Genomic DNA, 22,406 nt, shown 5'->3' with positions numbered 1-22,406 from the left:
CTCAAGACAAGTGGAAACAAGAAAATCTTAAGTGCAACAAGTAAAAACAAAAACATGTTCATAAGGAGGAATAAAGATAACAATAACAGCGTATTTCTTTCTTTATTGATTTATGTACTTTTTATTCAGTGAGAGGAGGGGAGGCAGAGACAGACTTCTACATGCACTCTGACCAGAACTCACCCGGCAAGCCCCCTAGGGGCTGATGCTCTGCCCACCTGGGGATGTTGCTCCATTGCTCAGCAACCAAGCTCTTCTTAGCACCTGAGGCAAAGACCATGGAGCCATCCTCAGCACCCAGGGCCAACTCACTTTAATTGAGCCATGGCTGCAGGAGGGGAGGAGAAGAGAGAGAGATATATATAGAGAGAAATGAAGGGGAGAGGTGGAGAAGCAGATGGGCACTTCTGTGTGCTCTGACTGGGAATCAAACCCAGGACATACACATGCCAGGCTGATGCTCTACCAGTGAGCCAACCAGCCAGGACCAACAGGAGATTTCTCAGTGGAAACAACGCAGGTGAGAAGATAGTGGAATAACACCTTCGAGGTACTGGATAAACACTGTCATCCATGGAAGAATGAAATCCTGTACCGGCAACTATAGGGATAGACATAGAGGGTATTGTGCTGAGTGAAATAAGTCAAAGACAAATGCCATATGATTTCACTTCTTTGTGGAATCTAAAAAACAAAACAAACAAGCAGAACTGAGCCACACCCATAGATACAGAGGATCTTTTCATGGTTGCCAGATTGGGAAGGGGTTAGGAGGTTGAGGAAAGAGGTGAAGGGATTAAGAAGTATTGTACAAATTGGTTGTTATAGAATTGCCATGGTGATGTAAATGATAGCATTGGCAATAGAGTCAATGATGCTGTAATAACACTGTATGGTGTCAGATGGCTAATAGATTTATTTATCAGGGTGATCACTTTATAAGTAATTTAAATGTCTAGTCACTGAGTTGTACACTTGGAACAAAATATTGTATGCCAATCATAATTGAAAAATAAAACATGATTTAAAAAATGGATAAATATGATAAATAAGACTGCATCAAGTGAATAATTTCTCTTCTTTGAAAGCTGTTAAGAGAATGAATAGACAAGTCTCAGACTTGGAGAAAATATTTTCAAATCATATATATGTATCTATCAATCAAATACATAAGGAATTCTCAAAACTCATTTTAAAAGTTTTAAAATCTGGCAAAAAATTTAAATAGATGCTTCATCAGAGACTATATGGCAGCGGTTCTCAACCTGTGGGTCGTGACCCCGGTGGGGTTGCCTAAAGCCATCGGAAAATACTTAATGCATATCAGGTATTTACATTCCGAATCATAACTGTAGCAAAATTACAGTTATGAAGTAGCCACCAAAATTATTTTTGGGTTTGGGGTCACCTCAACATGAGGAACTGTATTGCGGGGTCACGGCATTAGGAAAGGTTGAGAACCACTGCTATATGGAGATGGCAAGTTAGCACAGGAAAAGTTGCTAAACATCATTTAAACATTGGGGAATCTAAAACTACAGTGAGGTGCTATTACACATCTGTTAGAATGTGAAGTGGCACAGTCGTTCTGGAGAACAGCTAGGGAGTTTTTTAAAAAGTGACAGTAGATTGGTGGTCACAAGGGAAGGGAAAGGTGTTGGGAGAGGTTACAAAGAGAAAAGGGGAGACTTTTGGAGGGTGATGGATATGTTCATTATCTTAACTGTGGAGATGGTTTCAAGGGTGTTTCCATTTATTAAAACTTATAAGCTTGGGCCCTGGCCAGTTGGCTCAGTGGTAGAATGTTTGCCCGGCATGTGGAAGTCCTGGGTTTGATTCCTGCCAGGGCACACAGGAGAAGCACCCATCTGCTTCTCCACCCTTCCTCCTCTCCTTTTGCTCTCTCTCTCTCTTCCCCTCCTGCAGCCAAGGCTCCATTGGAGCAAAGTTGACCTGGGCACTGAGGATGGCTCTGGTTGCAACGGAGCAATGGCCCAGGTGGACAGAGCATCGCCTCTAGTGGGCATTCTGGGTGGATCTCAGTTGGGTGCATATGGGAGTCTGTCTCTCTGCCTCCCTGCTTCTCATGTCAGAAAAAAAATCCCCCCTCCAAATTTACTAGATTGTAACTTTAAATTTGTGTAGTTCATTATATATATCCATTAAAAATTAATAAAGCTGTTTTGAAAAAAGTTCAGTGGAATGTTGATGCATGTGAAAACCAAGGCTATTGTAGTGCTCTCATACAAGTGATAACAACCCATAAAACAATTTAATCCATGAGGTAAAGGTGGATATTTAGGCTTTTAAACTTGGCTTTCCAAATTTTGAATCAGGACAATAGAGTGCAGTTCTCTCTGTGGCCATGAGTACTTCATCCTACTTCTTGAAGTCAGCCAACACCTGCAGTGTTGAGTTGCCCTAAAAGTTTCTGTGGAGTAATGAGGTTATTTGAAAGTAAGTGTAGCTTCCTGGTTGAGGTGGAAGGGCAGGTCATGGCTCTACTGGGCCATGGAGAAAATGGCCCCTAGGCCTTTCTTGAAAAGGCCCAAAGAGTAGTGTGAAACTTAGAGGATACTGTAGCCATGTCCTCAGAGAAGATGTGAAGACAGAGGCTTTCCCTGGAGGCTGTGGCAAAGGCTGGCCGAGTGGCGCTGACTATGTCTTTACACACTACAGTGCATTTGCAAACTCTTGACTGCTCTGGCTGGCAACAGCTGTGGACGTCAGAACCTGGAATCTCAGGTGGAGACCATCACAGGCATGCCCTTCAACCTGGTGAGTGCTGCGGGGCTGAAGTGCCCGGGGCTTCCTCTCCCACTCTTTCTTGGAGGTGATGGTTACCCCCGCCCAGCTCACAACCTCCACACAGCCTCAGGGTTTTTCTCACTGTGACCTTAACTGTACACACCTCAGGCTTCCCTGGAACAGGTCTATGCCTGGGTTCTGGTCCCAGAGTGGACATTCTCCTTGAGGTAGATTGGACACATTTTGTATGTTTCTTGGGGTGAAGGCCTTTTTTGCTCCCCCTAAGTTGGCTAAAGGCAGAATGTTCAAACCACTCCATGCCTGTGGGAAACTGCAGGCTTTCTGTGTGGCAACCTTGAGGAGGAAGAGGACAATTGAACATTTTGCAAAAAGGTGTTACCTTCCATATATTTCATTTGTTGGCCACTGTCTTCCTTGCTTTGGGGCTGTGTATTTTCATGTTCTCCTATGGCCAAGTGCCGGATTTTCCATGGCTGCATCCCTCAGTGTTTTCATCCCTGCTCAGGGCCCTTGGGTTTAGTGCTCCCATGTCTGATGGCCTGGGTCTCCCCACAGCTGAGTAAAGAAGTCCAGCGATCAGATGCTTACTCTGTGGAGAACCACAAGCTTATTCTGAAGGCTTTCTCCACCCTGAGTAAATTTACATCTTCCCGCCCGGTTGTGGGTGTCCACGGGCACTCAGGACCACCTCTCTCCCAGGCCTGTGATGGGGCCTCGGTTCCCACGAGGGGCTTTCGTGCTCCAGGCAAGATGCAAAGTAACCCATGTGAACTTTGCCTGCAATTCAGTGCATCTCAAAGGGATTGGACATTGTCCCACCCCCGCCCCTTTTGTTCCCACCCCATTCACCTGGGGTTGTCTTCTCTTCTCCTTTGGTGATCCCCAAGTCAGAAAGGTGGTGATGTGATTACAATACTCATGGTCATGAAAGAGGTCCTGACCTATGGGAGGGCACAGCTACGGGTGGGGCAGGCGAAGGGCAGTCCTTGCTGGGGAAGAGCGTCTGCCCCCATGCTTGGCACGTGGTAAATGCTGGACAAACACTGGCTCTCTTTCTTCCTTATTTTCTCTAACCTAATGGGTCCTAATTTATCTTGCCCATGGGATCAGTTGTTTGTCATGAGCATGATTTACTCCTCCTTACCACCTGCCACTCACACATGACTCTCTTTACCCATGTCCTCTTATAGCCTGGTTATACAGTGATCAGCTGGTTGTCTTAATGCGAAAGTTCGCGGAGTCCAACGATCCAGGCAAGATGGTATTAGCCCTTCAAGTGTTCACAAAAGTGTTCGAGAATGGTGAGTGGGAACTGAGCCTGCACCTAGGGATCTTCTTTCTCGTGAGATCTCCTTTGTCTGGGAGATACTCCCATACAGTAGTTAAAAATACAGCTTGAAGCTCAATGGGCTCATATCTTGGCTTTGACTCTTACTAGCTGTGCACACTGGGGCCCATTACTTTTAGTCTGTAACTCTCTTTCCTCATTTGAACAATGCAGGTAACAGAATACTCACCCTTAGGCATTTTAGTGAGAGTTAAATGAGAAAACGTGACATGCTGAGGCCAGTGCTTACTCTGTAGTCAGTCTGCAGTGGTTTAGTGTGTGATTACTATCTTGGAGTGTAGGCTTCAGTTGCAGTCAGGTGCTCAAACCTCTACTGTGTGCCTAGCACAGGGTGAGGCACAGAAAATACACACATGAATAAGATACGGCCCTTCCTCTCAAGGAACTCACTATTAAGTAGGGAAGAGGAGGCTGATCACACAGCAGAATGGTGCGTGATAATACGTGCTAAGTTATTTCAATGTGAGCACGGCAATGGGCAACGAGTGCAGAGAAGGCAACAGTCAGGGGAGACAGGACTGACTAGGAGCTGTCCTGAGAGCAGGCAGGGGACCGAGTCAGCAGAGGGAGCTCACACAGAAGAGCAGTGCTTGCAGTTCCGAAGGGTGAGGTGTGAGGTGTGCAGAGGGCGAGGGGAACAGCTCACCTGGAAAGGCGGTGTGTGTGGGCAGTCCTGGGAGACTGGCAAGGGCTGACGCTCAAGTGCCAGCCTGATGAAGATACTGTTTGAGGCCACTCTTTAGTCTGGTTTGCAGCAGAGGGCTGGAGGAAATAACTTATGGGGTTTGACCTGGCCTTTGAAGATCAGGACTGTACCTAAAAACCCTCCTACTGGCTGTCCTCTGCCTCCCAAAGCAAGAGGGGGAGGGAGGACACCGACCCCCGTGCACGTCTGTTTTTTCTCTAGTGCCACAGACAGAGGAGCTGCAGTGCAAGGTGATGAATTTCATCATCATGGTGATCCAGAAGGACCACAAGCCAGTGAGCAGAAAGGCAGTGTTCGGGCTGGGAGGGCAGTTGCTGTTTTGAGACCTTGAGGTCTGGTAAAATGGAGAGGGGAGGGTTGTGGGGGACAGGAGAGAGGTAAGGCACCCTCGCCAAGCAGTTCTGGCCTCAGACTGCTGCCCATGGGTTACATTTGGGCTCTTTTAAAAGTGAAAAAGGTTTGTCCTTGGCTGGTTGGCTCAGTGGTAGAGTGTCGGCCTGGCATGTGGAAGTCCCACGTTCGATTCTCGGCCAGGGCACACAGGAGAGGCGCCCATCTGCTTCTCCACCCCTCCCCCTCTCCTTCCTCTTTGTCTCTCTCTTCCCCTCCCGCAGCCAAGGCTCCATTGGAGCAAAGTTGGCCCGGGCACCATGGCCTCTGCCTCAGGTGCTAGAATGCCTCCGGTTGCAATGGAGCAATGCACCAAATGGGCAGAGCATTGCCCCATAGTGGGCATGCCGGGTGGATCCCGGTGAGGCGCATGGGGGAGTCTGTCTCTCTGCCTCCTTGCTTCTCACTTCAGAAATATTAAAAAAAAAAAAAGTGAGAAAACTTTGACAAGTGGACAGGTGGTTCCTTCATATTTTCTGAGCCTCTTCTCTGGGCAGCACTGTGGTGGGCCCAGTGGGGTCATGGAGCTCTAAAAAATACTAATTCTGTCTCCTGAGGATTCACAGTTTGCTTGGGGAGAGAAGTCCTCAAACATTGCCTCTGGTGTGGGGTCTGAGAAGCCATATATATATTGTTTTCTTTTTTAAAAATATTTTTTTGTATTTCAATTACAGGTGACATACAATATTATGTTAGTTTCAGGTGTACAACTCAGTTATTACAGATTTATTTATATAACTTATGAAGTGGTATTCCCAATAAATCTGTTGTGTCTGACACCACACATAGGTATTACACCATTATGGACTGGATGCTTTATGCTGTAATTTACATCCCATGACAGTTCTGTAACTGCCAATTTGTACTTCTTAATTCCTTCACCTTTTCACCCATTCCCCCACCCCTTCTCCCATCTGACAACCATCAACATGTCCTCTGTGTCTATGGGTGTGTCTCAGTTCTGCTTGTTTATTTTATAGATTCCACAGGTAAATGAAATCATGACATTTGTCTCTGTCTGACTTATTTCAGTCAGCACAATACCCTCTATGTCTATCCATCTTGTTGTTGGCAAGATTTCAATCTTTTTTTTGGTTGAGTCATATTTCTTTGTATATATATGCACCACTTTTTCTCTTTTTTGTGTTAGAAACTTTTTTATTACTTATTAAGCCCAGCTTGATACTTCAGAAAATTTTAAACTACCTTTTGACAATTTATTTCCTCCCCCCTTCAATTCTTGCTAATGAACTTTTCAAGTAAAGACACATTTACTTCTCTCTTCTCTGTAAAGACTTTATGAAGGAAAGGCAAGCAGTGGTGTCCGTCTTCCTATAAAACCCTGGCTATGGCTGTGGAAACAGCATTTGTCCAGGCTCCTTTTTTCTGTCCAGGTCCTGAAAGACTCTTGTTCATGAATTGTCTCTTCACAAAGCAAGTCCACCACTTGCTGGGTATATCATTCTAAGTCTTGAAAACTTTCTCACACAGTCTCAGTCCAGTCTCTTGCCTTAGCTGTTGTAGACAGGCCCTCACCACTTCGTCTTTTTGTTTATTTGCAGGTTTGGCATAAGTTGCGTTAAGTGGTAAAACAGGCTCTCCAGAAATGGGGAAATTAGTGCTTCCCAGTGTGTACATTTCTTTTTCACTTTTGCTTTGGAATCAGACTTTTGGAGTTTTTTAGGCACTCAGAAATGTAGAGAGTTATGAATTCAAGGTTCTATCAGCCTAATTCGTAATTTTGTAGTTTGTGAAGAAGACATTGGCTTTGAAATAATAGACAGTTTCCTCCACAATGTCTATATCTTTTGAGTCTCTAGGAGCAGGTCTTTGAACTGACTTCTGATAGGCAACAGTGCCATGTTTCCAATGGGTTTGGTTTTGGGTTTCATGAGAGAAGAGTGGTAAGCTGGCATCTTGGTGGCCCCTGAGTCTAAGTGTCAACGCAGATCACCACTTCTTTATCCATTCATCTCTTTTTTATTTTATTTTATTTTTTTTATTTTTCCGAAGCCAGAAACGGGGAGGCAGTCAGACAGACTCCCACGTGCGCCCGACCAGGATCCACCCGGCACGCCCACCAGGGGGCGATGCTCTGCCCATCCGGGGCGTCGCTCTGTTGCGACCAGAGCCATTCTAGCGCCTGAGGCAGAGGCCACAGAGCCATCCTCAGTGCCCGGGCCAACTTTGCTCCAATGGAGCCTTGGCTGCGGGAGGGGAAGAGAGAGACAGAGAGGAAGGAGAGGGGGAGGGGTAGAGAAGCAGATGGGCGCTTCTCCTGTGTGCCCTGGCCGGGAATTGAACCTGGGACTCCTGCACGCCAGGCCGATGCTCTACCACTGAGCCAACCAGCCAGGGCTATCCATTCATCTCTTGATGGATAGTTCAGTTGCTTCTGTAACTTGTGCCTATTGTAAATAATGCTGCAATGAACATTTGGATGCATGTGTGTTTTTCAGTTTAGTGTTTTGGGTTTTTTTATATAAATATCCCAAAGTAGAATTGTTGGGTCTTTCTATGTCTCTCCTTATAGCCTTTGATAGCCTTTGTTTTAAAGTCTAATTTGTCTGGTTTAAGTATTGCTACTGCAGCTTTTTGGGATTTTTTGTTTCTATTTTCCTGAAATATTTTTTCTATCTCTTTACTTGCAGTTTCTCTGTGTCTTTTGATCTGAAGTGAGTCTCTTGTAGGCAGCATATGTAAGGATACTGTGTTTTTATCCATTCAATCACCCTATGTCTTGATTGGAGCCTTTAAATTTATTTGCATTTAACCCTTTGAGTAGTATGAACGTTCCTGTATGTCCTCGTGTCTCCTGACCATCCAAAGTACAATCTTACAAAAATTTTTATTTTAAAAATATGTAAGGCTGCCTGACCTGGCAGTGGCGCAGTGATAGAGCATTGGACTGGGATGCAGAGGACCCAGATTCGAGACCCCGAGGTCGCCAGCTTGAGTGCGGGCTCATCTGGTTGAGCAAAGCTCACCAGCTTGAACCCAAGGTCGCTGGCTCGAGCAAGGGGTTACTCAGTCTGCTGAAGGCCCGCGGTCAAGGCACATATGAGAAAGCAATCAATGAACAACTAAGGTGTTGCAACGAAAAACTAATGATTGATGCTTCTCATCTCTCTCTGTTCCTGTCTGTCCTTATCTATCCCTCTCTCTGACTCTCTCTCTGTCACTGTAAAAAAAAAAAATATGTAAGGCCAAAATTGAGACTCATGGACATGGACAGGAATGCAGTGGTTACCAGGGGGGAGGGGGGAAGGGGGCACAAAGAAAACCAAATAGAAGGTGACGGAGGACAATTTGACTTTGGGTGATGGGTATGCAACATAATCAAATGTCAAAATGATCTGGAGATGTTTTCTCGGAACCTATGTACTCAAATTGATCAATGTCACCCTGTTAAAATCAATTGTCTAAATAAAATTAAAAGTAGAAAAAAATGGCCCTGGCCGGTTGGCTCAGCGGTAGAGCGTCGGCCTAGCATGCGGAGGACCCGGGTTCGATTTCCGGCCAGGGCACACAGGAGAAGCACCCATTTGCTTCTCCACCCCTCCGCGCGCCTTCCTCTCTGTCTCTCTCTTCCCCTCCCGCAGCCAAGGCTCCATTGGAACAAAGATGGCCCGGGCGCTGGGGATGGCTCTGTGGCCTCTGCCTCAGGCGCTAGAGTGGCTCTGGTCGCAACATGGCGACGCCCAGGATGGGCAGAGCATCGCCCCCTGGTGGGCAGAGCCTCGCCCCATGGTGGGCGTGCCGGGTGGATCCCGGTCGGGCGCATGCGGGAGTCTGTCTGACTGTCTCTCCCTGTTTCCAGCTTCAGAAAAATGCAAAAAGAAAAAAAAAAAAAAGTAGAAAAAAATGTGTAAGACAACATTTAAAAAAGGTAAATATATGTTCTTCTTGTTTCCATAGGTTGGTTATCAAACAAACATGATTTTAAGTTTATAAAACTGTAACTGGAACTAATTTCAGTTTTTGAAAAAAAAACACCTCACTCCTGGGAGTCATTGAGCATGAAAAGTACTCACTAGTCAAAGGGTTAAACTAATTGTGGATAGATATTTAGTTATTGCCTTTTCATATTTTTAATCTTGTCTTCCTCCTCTTCTTCTTAAAGAAGATCTTTTAACATTTCATGTAATACTAGTTTGTTGGTGATGAACTCCTTTAGCTTTTTCTTGTCTGGAAAGCTCTTTATCTGTCCTCCTACTCTAAATGATAACTTTGCTGAGTAGAGTAATTTTGGTTAGGTCCTTGCTTTTCATCACTTTGAGTATTTCTTGTCAATCCCATCTGGCCTGCAAAGTTTATATTGAGAAGTCAGTTGCAGTCTTATGGTAGCTCCCTTATAGGTAACCAACTGCTTTCCTCTTGCTGCTTTTAAGACTCTCTTTGTTAACCTTTTACATTTAAATTATGATGTGTCTTGCTGTGGGCATCTCTGGATTCATCATGTTTGGGACTGTGCACTTCTTGGACTTAGATGTTTATTTCCTTCACCAAGTTAGGGAAGATTTCCATCATTACTTATTTTCAAATAGGTTTTTAATTCCTTACTGTTTCTCTCCTCCTTCCAGCACCCCCATGATGCAAATATTTGTATACTTGATGTCATATCAGAGCCTTTTAAACTATCCTCATTTTGGGGGCATTCTGTTTCCTTTTTGCTGTTCTGATTGGCTGTTTTCTGCTACTTTATCTTCCACGTTACAGATTCAGTACTCTGTGAGGAACTGTATTTTTACCAAGCTGTGCAGCCAGTGTTGTAAACAGCAGAGATTTCCAGCTCTGGATCACAGAGGACAGGGGAACAATGGAGCAGGAGAGCAGTGGTTTGAGGTGCCAAATGGATGACAGTGGCGTTATCCCTAAACACAAAGTCCAAAACTTCAGAAAGTTAATGGAGAGCTTGGAGTTTTGAGGGCTGGGCCTCTGGACTTGTGGGATTTGTTCCTGGTTTTCCCTGGGAAGGCCAGAACATGGCACTGTTTTAAAAAAAATTTTTTTAAGACTTTATTCATTTTAGAGAGAGAGAGACAAAGCACACACATGAATAAGAGAAAGAGAGAGAGAGAAGGGGGAAGGAGCAGGAAGCATCAACTCCCATATGTGCCTTGACCAGGCAAGCCCAGTGTTTCGAACCACCGACAACCTCAGTGTTCCAGGTCAATGCTCTTATCCATTGCGCCAGCACAGGTCAGGCCATAGGACCTTTATTTGGCCTAGATTCTCCCGCTATCTAACGCTCCTGCTAATTTTCATAGCTCTGGAGAGATAAGGTGTGGGCAAGCTAAGTGCTTAGAGTTTTCTAGAGGGATGGTGGGAGCTAAGGTGGGTTAGAACTTCGGGGTGAAGTACAAACGTGGTCAGGTTCATTGGCTGGTGGTCTGTCAATATCTGGAGTCACACGGGGCTTGCAGTCGGGAGAACTGAGTCCCTCACCTACTTTGGTGCTTTGTGTTGTCACCTGGAGCGTGAAGGTCATACTGGGAGTCCCTGACCTGCCTTCCTGTCTTGCCATGTAATGGTCTGTGACCCCACAGGTGCCGAAGGCCCTCTTGCACTTCATTGAGAAGCTGGGCATGCACAACTACCTGGACCTGCCTGAGGGGAACTCTGTCATTGACTATGTCATCAAGATCGAGTCTGACTCCTCAGTGAGCAGGGCCTGGGCAGGGAGGGTTCCGGGGGTGGGAGCAGGCCTCAGGGGAGGAGATGAGAGAAGGAGAATTGGGAGCAGAAGGGGAAGAGGAGCGTATGCCTAGCACAGGTGTGAGTAGTGAGCCAGGGGAGGCTTTGAACTCAGAGACTTAGCTAACATTGGTTTCAGATTTAAATTTTTCCTTTCTTTTAAATTCCAGAATGAAGAAGGAATTAGAATAATGTGTTCCAGAATCCTACAGATGGTACAAACAGCAAGGTTCAAACAGGCCTCTACATATTCCCTATGCACTCTCTCCATATTCTTCCCGGGCTCCCAGATCACTCCCCCGACTGTACTCGGCACCCTGCACCATCTGGCCTCTGTGCTGTCTCTCCCACCCCTTGCCACCTCCATTTGGTTCTACTCAAGTGCCTGGGGTTCCTCTGAGTGGTGCTCAAGACCGCAAAAGAGGGCCACGGGTGGTGGGCCTGAGGCCTGAGCTTGAGTTCTGCTCAGCCAGTTTCTAGACTTAAAATGTCAAGTGACTTGTTCTCCCAGCTGCAGTTTTTTCTTTTGTAAAATAAAAATAAAAAGGTGTGTGTGTGGGGGGGGGTGACTATATTCCCTGCCTGTTGTTAGCTACCCCTGGAAATTCTTGGAGGCTCCTATGAGCTGACGTGTGTCAGAGCTAAGTAAGGGGCTGAGGGAGGGAAAGGATATGAGTTTCCTCTCCCTCCCAGTAAGCTCTGCCTCCTGACCATCAGCAAGTCTCTGCCCCTGGAAGGTGGTTACAAGTCACACATTCCCAATTTCAAGAAGCCTTTATCTGTCAAGTCCTTCCTGCTGTAATTTTAATAAGGACCTTGGTTATATTTTACCAATATGGACTGGGAAGGGAGGGAGAAATGACCATGAATGCATTAGGAGGCTGTGTACAGAGGCCTCAAATGCCCCTCCAGGAATGGAAGACAAGGTCATGGGTTTGGAGAACTTATGACTGGTGCTGCTTAGGGCACGCATTGAACTTCTTGCCATATCTCTTGCCAGGTCTCTTTACCCAAACTGCTCACTTTGGTGTGTGATCCCAGCTACACCTTCGCCTTCGTGCTCCTGAGTGGTATAGCCACAGAAATGGCTCTGGAGACCCACTCCCAGGGCAGGACTCCCTACCTCGACTGCTTTCAAGACAGCTGTAAGTACAAGGGTGGGCAGCCTGCAGTGAGGGGCTCGCTGTGAAGGCTCAGGCTGCTGTGGGCATGGAGTGGTGGGGAGGGAGGCTGGCTGAGACACTGCAGGGGTAGTGGGTGTGGGAGAGCGGGTGCAGTCCTGAGGAGGAGGCAGCAGATCCCGAGCCTGGGCAGTGGCGGGAAGAGTAAGACAAAGGTTAAGGCAGCACTGTAAGGCTATTTGACTCCATGACTGTAAAGAAGACACCTCTGGGATATTCAGTTCCTTTTTACCCTTACTCCTTCTGCTAATGCTGGAGTTGAGAAGTATAAATATCATTCATTACTGAGTAAAGAACACACAGTCATTTCTGAACCATAGTTCTTCCTTTGCCCCAGAACTGAGCCTCACCCTCTGCTCAACCCATCCCCAACCTCTATTCCCAGTGGGGTCAGTGTTAGAGTTAGCAGGTACTGTGCTCAGCACAGTAGTTGGTGTGTGCCTAATAATATAGGCTGAAAATGTAATGGTTCGTTTTTTAAGCAGAGCCAAAATGTCACGAGTCCCCCATGGTATTGGCACTGATGTTTCGTCTCCACTCTGCTCTTTCTCCTCCTCTGAAGCACCGATGGGGAGCTGACAGTGGAGGTGGAGCATTCTGGAGCATGCACTCACTCTCTCCGTCTTTTATCTTCTCTTTAACTTAGCCACCAAGCTGATCTTCCCGGAGGAAGTCCTGACCTCTCTTGTGGTAAGTGATGCTGGAGGCCTGAGCTTGAGTTCTGCTCAGCCAGTTTCTAGACTTAAAATGTCGAGTGATTTGTTCTCCCAGCTTCAGTTTTTTCTTTTGTAAAATAAAAATAAAAGGGTGTGTGTGGGGGGGTTGACTATATTCCCTGCCTGTTGTTAGCTACCACTGGAAATTCTTGGAGGCTCCTATGAGCTGACGTATGTCAGAGCTAAGTAAGGGACTGAGGGAGGCTCCATCCATCCCTTCTCTCATCCACCCCAGTCATCCCTTCATCCCTCCATCCATCATTCTACAGATAGTGGAGTACTCTATTACAGGCACTATGGTGGATATGGAATTAAAAGGTAGGGCCTAGGATCTTGAGGGCTGAAGAACTTGAAAGGGAAGTGGGCGCATAGTGGTGGGGTCTGGAGATGGGGAAGGGGTGAAGGGTGGGAGAGGCCTAGCCTGTCTCCTATGTGGCCTTATTGTGAGCTGCTCTCTGTTGACCTTGGACAAGTCTACATGCCTTTCTGGATCTCTGTTGTTGTTTTTTTAAGTTTGTTTTTTTTTCTTTAAAATCTTATTTTGTTAATCTTACAGAGAGGAGAGATGGGTAGAGGGATGGCTCAAGAAGTACAACTCATAGTTGCTTCACTTTAGTTGTTTATTGACTGCTTGTCATATGTCCCTTGTCTGGTTTAGGCCAGGGCTTCCAACCAGTGACTCAGCATTCTCGGTCGATGCTTTATCTATTACGCCACCAAGGTCAGGCCTGGATCCCTGAGTTCTCTGTCTTCCCAGAATTGTGAACACTTGGGGTGACAGAGGTAGGCCTGCCCTTGAGGTGTTCACAGTCTTAGAGGGGAGACAAGCTTGGGAGTAACCATGTATCCAGTGTGGTAAGTGTACTAATAGATGAATGCACAGGGTGCAGTGGTATCTTGGAAGAGCAGTGAGCTGCCGTGGTACCCAGGAGTCAGGAAGGCCTCACAAGAGGGGTGATGCTTTTAGAATATCTTGGAGGATGTTAGAGTTCAACAGGTGGAAAAGAATGTGGAGGGCGTAAGCTCCAGCTCTATCATTCTGTGGGTTTTTTCTCATTTTCTTCCTTCTCTTGCCTTAAATCCTGCCTCTGTCTCCTGCTTGCTGCTCTTGCTTCTTGGGTGTTTTCTCGGAAGCCCTACAGGGAAAAGACGTTTGGGGCAAATGCTCTACGGCTCCTAGATGCCCTACACCCTCTCACCTCCCAGCACCGCCGTATCTACAAAAAAGTGGGCCAGCTGTGGAGGATGGAGATCCCCCAGATGTTGAAGACACTGGATGGTGAGGGGTTGTTTAGGAGAGGGGAGGAATGGAGCTGAGGCAGGGGGCCGACTCCAGAAGAGATGGAGGCTCGAGGTGCAGGATGGACCTTCCTTGGGGTGAGGAAAACTGAGACCATCCTCTCTGTCCCTCTGCGATGCTGTAGGATGGGTCTGCTTATTTGGGTGATGTTCTGCACTGAGAAGAGGTGAAGACTGGGCTTCTGTGGCTCCAGAGTTCCCAGAACGATTTCTGCCCATTCTTTGGGGCGGAGGATCAGGGAAGAGTGTGGGCTTTTGAAACAAACAGACCAGTTTTGTGCCCCGGCTCTGACACTGTCTAGCTGTGTCTGTTTGGCTTTGGCTAGTCATCCATCTTCTGGAGACTGTAAAGTGGGAGAGCGATTATTCTGTAGGCTCAGCACCACCTAGTGTTCACATGGGTTTCCCATTCTCCTGGCTGGGGCCTTCCTGTGGGGTGGTCCCGTGCTCTGTTTTCTCCTTGATCACACTGAGCAGAGCCTGAATCAGGAGGAGTGGGAGGACACGCTGCTCTGGATAAGCACTCCCCAACACTCCCCAAGTGCTCCCTCCCTCCACACTTGCCTTCCTCCTCTCTTCAGGTTGATGAGAGGGGATGGCCCCATGCCCCACAAACTGAGGCCACTTTCAAGGTCTTTCCCGCTCAGGAGAACCTCTCTCTGTGGTCCCCATGCCTCCTGGCCCTGCATCAGAGGATCTGACTATCCTAAGCCTTGGCTCACCTTCCCCACCCTTGAGGCCCTATGTCTAAAATAGAGGAAGTGAAAGGGCCCTAGCAAGTGTGTCCTTGGGCAGAGTCATTTAGCTGTTCCATGTCTCAGGTTTTTCATCTGGAAGTAAGTCCTGTCTTTCAGAATTCAATAGGATGATATGGGCGAGCCCTTCCCATGTAAATTGGGAAGGGCTTCACACATGTAACTGGCATTAACATCCTGTCACTGTGCTATCATTCTCCAGTCCCAACTAGCCCCACCATGTGTTTCACCTTTTCCCCCTAAGTCACAGACCATGGCCCCTGTCTCTTCTTCTTGACCCCACTTCTGTGGGGCAGAGAAGGCCTACCACTGTCCTTTGAGGTCATCTTCTCCCTTCCCCTTCCTCAGTTTTTACATGAGACATTAGTGGCCACTAAGAATGACCACTGAGTGCAGTGCCTCATCAGAGTTGTCTTGGCGAGGATAAATTATTTCAGCAACGATGACTACGACAACGACAATAAGGTGTGTCTGGCTATGCAGTGGTTGTGGGGGGGGGGTAGGGAGGAGGGTGGTGGTGGAGGAGCCAGGGGGTCACATGGGGGGCTGTAGAAATGTGCATGAAGGGCAGGCCTTGGGGGAAAGCAAACTGGTGTTCCTGCAGCCTGGGGGTCGAGGGGTGGAGAGGATCAGGGGCCGGTGGTCACACTGGCACGACAGACAGATCGATGTGTCTTACATTTGTTTAGTGTTTTAGGCTTTTATCAAGAGCTTTGCTGTCTCGTCTTACTTGAACCTCCCTGTATGCTGTTAACAGAATGGAGCTGGTACTTGGGTATAGTGAAAAGATGATTGATTTTAAAACAGATTTAAGCAAGTTAATCCAAGTAATACTGTATTTGAGGGCATACTATAGATTAGGGACTGTGCTTCACGTTGAGGATACAGAGCTGAGGAAGAAGAAATGTGGGCTCCTTTCCTCGCAGAGCACAGGGTCTGTGGTAGTGGAGGCCTGCGTCCTGTCCTGACTTCTCCATGGGCTCCCAGTTCAGTCTGGATTAAGTGTGTAGCATCCTTGTGATTTCAGTTGCCTCACTTGGGAAGCAGCAATCGCAAATTCTGCATCACAGGAGAGTGACTGAGGACTGAACAAGGATGCTAGTGAACGTGCTTTAACTCCAAAGCCTAAACCCGATAGCTGTTGTTACTCCTTCCTTGCAGATTGAAAACACAATTTGGAGGGATTTCTAGTCTTAAGCAAATGACTGGTAAAACTGGCACTTGAATCCAAATTTCTTGATTTCGAATCTTGTTTTTCTATTACCAAGCAACACTTCATTTGGGTTCTGGGGAAGGACGTTTCCAGGAAAGAGGCCTTATTTCCAAGACTGCTCTATAATTATTAACAGATATTTATGAAGCACCTTCTGTATGCACATCTTTGTAGTTGGTAGAATAAAGATACAAAACAAAGCAAGCAGAAGTTCTGATGATCAATTCAGTTATTAAAAATGTGTACTACATGCCTATAGCAGAACAGACCCTGGGCCGACACCAGTACTCATGGAAAAGGCACCAGCTCTGCCTTCAGGAAATCATGGTCTGCCTGAGTGAACAGACAACAAAGTGGGCAGTTATTCTAAGCACTGTGTCAGGATGGAAGTCTGCACTGTGTCTTGGGAGCACAGGGAAGGGCTGTGGGACTGGATAGAGGAGCTTTCTTAGAGGCTATGCACTGCTTAGGGTTGCTCAAGACTGTTCCGATCCTGGCACTGAAAGTTCAGTGTCTAGGGAACCACTTCCATCCTGGGCACACCGGGAAGATGAGGCTCCTGCCAAGGAGTGAGTCAGGCTGGGAGACCAGTAGTCCTTGGCCAGCTAAGCAGAAGTGTGGGTGCCTTCGGTCAGGTTTGACTGATGCAGAGCCTAAGGTGAGGGCTCTCGTCAAGTGACTTAGCAAGGAAGTGCTCTCGGGAGAAGTTGTGCTAGTTGTGCACAGGGACGCAGATGAGGGGAGAGGAGAGTCTGAGCAAGGATGTGTCCTGATCCCATCAGAGTCCTGGGTGGAAACTTCAGGGCAGAGTCTGTCCAGCCTGGGGTAAAGTGTGGGGCACTTGTACCCTCACACCCCCCATCCTTCCGCTTGTCAGTCATTGGCTCCAGGATTTCAGGGTTGGTCTGGGACAGGGAGGGGAGAAGGAATAATGCAGCACCCGGCACCTGGGCAAGGAGGCCCCAGTCAGCTCAGGGCAGCCCTGTCCCAAAGGCAACAGAGGGCAGCTCTTCACAGAATGCCTGCAGCAGTTGAAGGGAGAACCCTCAGGTTGGGACAAGGCACCATGAGTGTCTGCCAGAGCAGGAAAGGTGCCCACAGGGAGGGGTTGTCAGGAAGTGAGTTTAGGCATCAGAGAAAGTTCCTAAAGGATGAGCCCTAAGGGGCTGAGAAATTAGAAATGCTGCTTTCTCTTCCCTCTCACTTGAGCCCCCATTCTGTAGGTTCCTGCCCTATCCAGATGACCCCAGAGAGCAAGGAGGCTGGGATGCAGGAAGCGGCTATGGGCGAAGGTGGCGGCGAGCCTTGGAAATGCCTGTCCTAAGCTTGTTCCAAGCTCTGCATGACTCTGCTCTCCTATTCCTCCTAGGCTTTTCTATACAAAGTCTTTGGCTTCAGCCTGCGGGCCTCAAGTCATGAGATCCTGGTCAGGACGATGGTGTCCTCCCTCCTCCGTACTTCCAATGAGGAGCTGCAGCAGAGGGAGGTAAGGGAGAAGGCAGTGGCGAAGTGGGGAGCACGTTCAGATTAAGAGGCAGGATGGCAAGGTGGCTAAAGCTCAGACCTTGAAACCAAGCCCCCTGGATTGGAATCCCAGCTCTGCCACCTACCAGCTGTGTAGCCTTGAGCAAGGTATTGAACCTCTCTGTGCCTCAGTTTCCTCCTCTGGAAGTGGAGGCTATGGTGCCTCCCTCATGGGATATTTTCTTAAAAGTTCTTTTTTTTTTTAAATTTTAAAATAATTTTATACTTAAGGAAAAAGTCCCAGAGAATTTGTTTATTCTTCTCTAAGATTCCTAAGATCTTAATGTTTTTCTGTGTTGCTTTATCATTCTCTCTCATGTAAACTTTATAATTTACTTATTAAGTTATTATTGCATTTACTGAATCTGAAATGGAAGCTGAAGTCATGATGTATATGTACCCCTAAATACTTTGTTTTATATTATCTAAAAATAAAATATTCTCTAACATATGCACAGTGCAGTGATCAAAATCAGGAAATTCACATCTATAGCACTGTTATCTAATTTATAGACCCAATTTGCAAATCATCAGTGGTCCCACCAAAGTGTTTCAGAGCTAAAGAAAACATTTCCTGGCCAATTGGCTCAGTGGTAGAGTATTGACCCGGCATGTGGAAGTCCCGGGTTCAATTCCCGGCCAGGGCACACAGGAGAAGTGCCCATCTGCTTCTCTACCCTTCCCCCTTTCCTTTCTCTCTATTTCTCTCTTCCCCTCCCACAGCCTAGGCTCCATTAGAGCAGAGTTGGCCCGGGCACTGAGGGTGGCTCTATGGCCTCCACCTCAGGTGCTAGAATGGCTCTGGTTGCAACAGAGCAACCCCCCAGATAGGCAGGGCATTGCCCACTAGTTGGCTTGCCGGGTAGATCTCAGTCTGGCGCATTCGGGAGTCTGTCTCTGCCTTCCTGCTTCTCACTTCAGAAAAAGATGAAAAAAAAAATGAAAAAGAAAACATTTTTTTCTCTGCTCTGGGGTCTAATTTAGAATCAAACAGTGCATTTAGTTATTTATCTGTATTCTTTAATCTAGAACAAGTTACTCATCTTTATCTTTCACAATCTTGACATTTAAAAAAGGTACAGACCATTTTTTGTAGAATGTCCCTCGATATTGATTTGTCTTGCATTTTCTCAAAATGAGATTCAGATCATGCATTTTTGGTGATGTGTTATAGGATGGTTGTGAGGATTAAAAACATAAAAGCACTTAGAAGAGTGCCTGGCATGTAAGCAATCTGCACGGGGATTATCGGTATTGTTGGTGTCTGTGTTGTCAGGCTGCCCCTCTCTGGGGCCCTTCCCCTGCCAGGTTCTCAAAGAATCCCTCACCATCACGGGCAGCAGCAGGTACTAACCAAGCCTAGGTTACAAGCGGTATCAATGGGGAAATAAGACATATATGGGAGGGAAACAGCTAACTACACAGAATAGCCCTACTGAAAGCTGCAGGAACAGTCACTGAGGTATAGTGACTGTGTGGGCTGGCTGGGACTGGGACTGCCTGGGGCGAGTTTACGAGAAGGATGAAGACAGGTATTCCCATATAACATTGTGAGTCAAGACTTAGGATCGAGAGCTTAGATTTTGGGATCACATCTAGAGAAGAGTCAGTGTCTTGTGGGACTAGATTGCAGAATTCTTTGACAAGGATGTAGAGGTGACTTCTCTGGCTAGCACTTGGGGATAGATTCGATACAGAAGACAAAAAGGGAAGAGGACGTCCAGGATGGTTCCTGGGCTACTGGTGTCGGTGAGAGGAGGCTGAGACCAGGAACCAAGGACAAAAGGGGGAGCAAAATGATGCATTCTGTGTTTGACTGGGAGGAGTGGGGTGCCACAGTAGAGCCAGGTGGAGATGTCCAGTAGCCATGTAGATGTAGAACTCAGAACTGGGCTGGATGTCTAGATTTAGGAAACATATTTTCCCAGTCTGTAAAATGAGGGTGATAAAATTTAACTCAAAGCATTAGTGTGAGGATCAATGAGATAGCATGTGTCAGGCTGGTCCAAACTAAGCAGTAGTATTCCTGTGATGTCAGTTATGATGGTGATAAAGGAGATGAGCAGGATGAGTAGAAGCCATGGCTAAGGGAGGACATAAGAAGAGGGACAGAATAGAAGCTCCTTCTGATACTCCGCTAGTCCCTCCTTTCTAATGTGGTATAATTTTCTCATCTACTTGGCATTTTATCCCTTCTTGAGGACCTGTGTCCTAGAGCCTGTCACTGTCCTGAGATCCCCTCCACTCTGCCTCCTCTTGCTGTAAAGTCTTACCGGTGGTCCTTCCAGCACAAAGAGCCAGTTGGCAAACAGCTGGCACCTGCTTATCTGTGTTGAGCATTTTTTTTTTTAGCTCTGTGCCCGGTCACCCCTGTTGAGTGAGCTCTCGGAAGAGGCTTGGCTGACACTGAAGCCAAAAAGACCTGCTATGAGGCAGAGGGATTTACGTTCAAGGCAGTTCCTGGCTGGAACCACAGAATCACCGAGCCTTGGAGCTGTTGGCTCTCTCAAGGGTGTTGATTCCCAGAGCCTCACTTCCAGTGCCCACTGGCACTAGATCCACTAGCCCTGAAAGCATTTCCACTCAGTTGTCATGCCACTATGCCCCACACAACACACCCAGGAACTCCCTCCTTTATTTCTTCACGACCTAGACCCCTTGTTTTGCCTGCCTGTTTGGGTCAGAGTTACTGCTCTTTCCTGTTCGTCTAACTAGAAATATTGAAACCATCTGGAAGTCTTCCCTCTCTTCTGTCCCCTCTCTGATGAGCTCTCCAGTTCGGTCAGTATGGCAGCTGGAATTTGTTCTTTTTCTCTCTTCCCTCCTCTGAGCAATCATTCTCTTAATTCTTAGTGCATATAAACGTATTCTCTATTTTGCAATGCTGGATTTGATAATACCAAGATTTTGTAAATATGTGACTAATTTTTTTAAATAATTTTCTTCTTGAATTACTTCTTGCAAAGATATTTGGTTCTCCACTTGGATTTTAAACATTTCAAGTCTGGGGAACCAGATTTTCCTTCCATTTCTTTTTCTCTCCCTTCCTCTCCCTAAATCCTGCTTCTGGGGGGAGCCTAGCGAGCTTTTGGCTCTCCCTGAGCCCTGGCATGTGGTTGAGACTATCCTGGTTACAGGGCATTGCTGTTGCGCTCAGTATCTTGTCCACCAAACATCTGGAGATAGTCCTGAAAGAACTGGAAGAGTGCGGTGCTAGACTCACTGACAATGACTCGTTCATCCTCAAGCTGCCAGAGGTGAGATCATTCTCAGGAAGGGCTGCCGCCTACCACACAAAGCCTTCCAAGGCATCCCTATCACCCCAGCCACCCACTTCTCTGAGGCCTCACGCACCTATAAATGCTTCTCTCTCCCTCTAACCAACTGGGGGAAAGTTTCATCCTCCTTCTCTTTCTCTTGAATCCTCATGTCTGCACTTCAGGCCCTGGTGTCACCAGATGCACCCCTCTCCACACCCCCAACGGCTCACCATTCTGCAGCCCCATCTTCTCTCCCACATTCTCTGGGCAACATTTTCCTCTCTGCACCTCCATTTCCCATCAGGAAAGAAGGATTGGGCAAGGATCAAGCAAGTTTTCCCCCTTCCTCTACAGGAACATCAGCAAAGGGAGTGGGTGCTGCTCTGTTATACAATCTATTTAAGCTACAGCAAGATTATTTTAAAGAGCAATGGAACCATTTTCATGCATTTAAATGCCATCCTGGCCTTGGTCATGCAACACTACCACAACTGTGTTGTGAAAAAGGTACTTCCTGCTTCCTCTACTTCTTCAACAGCCCATCCCTACCATCTCCTTGCTCCCCTCCAAGAAAACAATGCCTGGCCCTGGTGGGAGTCAGTGGGTGGGATTAGTACAGTGACTTCTCCCTCATTTCAATACTTTCTCTTAATCCTGCTACTCTGAGACTCTAACTAGCCCCAGGAGGAGACCACCGTAATTTTAGGTCTGTTGAAGTGTCTCCTTCCCTGCTGGCTTGCGGGGTGCCATGCTTTTGGGCTGTTCACTGCCCGCTCTGATAAAGGGACAAGTAAAACCTTAATTACCTAATGTGCATAGGAAGGAGCATTCAGGGGAGGTCGAGGGAGCCCCATACTATTCTCTTGCCTTTTCTATTTGTCCAGAGCAGGGGTGCCCAGGGTCGGAGAAGAAGCCCTTTTCATGTCCAACTAGACACCCTTCTGTGGAACTCATTCCAGGGAAAGACAGTACCTTGAGAGACAAGGAAGCTACAGCTATCCTAATTCAAGAGTTATACAAGGGGGTCTCTGGAAGCGGGTTGGTGAAAAGGGTGGACCTGTCCCCTGCAGGGCTGCCCTGGGCTGCCCTGAGAGCAAGGGTGCAGAGCGTCAGCCTAAGGAAGGCGACAGGGGGCTTAGCTCCTCATCCCCCAGACCTCAGGTAGGTAGTGCGTGCTGGTTGTGGGTCCGTTTCCACCATGGAGGTCTCTGAGTACACCGTTCATTCAGGATGAGAATGTGAAGCTGGATTACCTGAATGCCCTGACCATACTGACAGACACCCTGAGCAGCCAGCAGCACATGGCCTTTCAATTAGAGTTCCCCCACAAACTCTCGATTTTAGCTTGTATGGTGGTGAGTACCTCTCAGGGGGATGGAGGAGGGAGTGCATGGATAGGGAGGGTGGGTCCTGTGGGAACCGTTGGTAACTCTCCTAGGCTAGGCCTGAAGGTAGAAGTCCAGATCTTCTGATGTTGCTTTTTGTATTAGTGCCCCCTTTCCCATCCTCAAAGCAGAAATGAGTCCTGTGGGGAAGGTGTGGTTGGGA

The 22,406-nt window shown here is 47.2% G+C and overlaps 1 protein-coding gene and 1 pseudogene across 1 annotated transcript in view; one reads left to right on the top strand and one right to left on the bottom strand.

Moving 5' to 3' along the window:
- Positions 1–22,406, top strand: part of LOC136391716 (maestro heat-like repeat-containing protein family member 1) — a 52,594-nt gene that overhangs the window by 29,715 nt on the left and 473 nt on the right. The window contains exons 20-32 of the mRNA XM_066363487.1: positions 2,680–2,778; positions 3,325–3,403; positions 3,960–4,070; positions 5,025–5,098; positions 9,933–10,058; positions 10,763–10,876; positions 11,081–11,125; positions 11,911–12,055; positions 12,738–12,781; positions 17,444–17,560; positions 20,736–20,855; positions 21,213–21,365; positions 22,088–22,213. Of these exons, the coding sequence (XP_066219584.1) occupies positions 2,680–2,778; positions 3,325–3,403; positions 3,960–4,070; positions 5,025–5,098; positions 9,933–10,058; positions 10,763–10,876; positions 11,081–11,125; positions 11,911–12,055; positions 12,738–12,781; positions 17,444–17,560; positions 20,736–20,855; positions 21,213–21,365; positions 22,088–22,213 (1,353 nt within the window). The remainder of the gene's footprint in view (positions 1–2,679; positions 2,779–3,324; positions 3,404–3,959; positions 4,071–5,024; positions 5,099–9,932; positions 10,059–10,762; positions 10,877–11,080; positions 11,126–11,910; positions 12,056–12,737; positions 12,782–17,443; positions 17,561–20,735; positions 20,856–21,212; positions 21,366–22,087; positions 22,214–22,406) is intronic.
- On the bottom strand, positions 6,546–7,129 carry LOC136393937 (actin-related protein 2/3 complex subunit 3 pseudogene; annotated as a pseudogene).

Source organism: Saccopteryx leptura, chromosome 2, assembly GCF_036850995.1.
Source record: "Saccopteryx leptura isolate mSacLep1 chromosome 2, mSacLep1_pri_phased_curated, whole genome shotgun sequence".
Taxonomy (NCBI): Eukaryota; Metazoa; Chordata; class Mammalia; order Chiroptera; family Emballonuridae; genus Saccopteryx; species Saccopteryx leptura.
The sequence above is the reverse complement of the archived record's forward strand: the minus strand, read 5'-3'. Positions and strand labels throughout refer to the sequence as shown.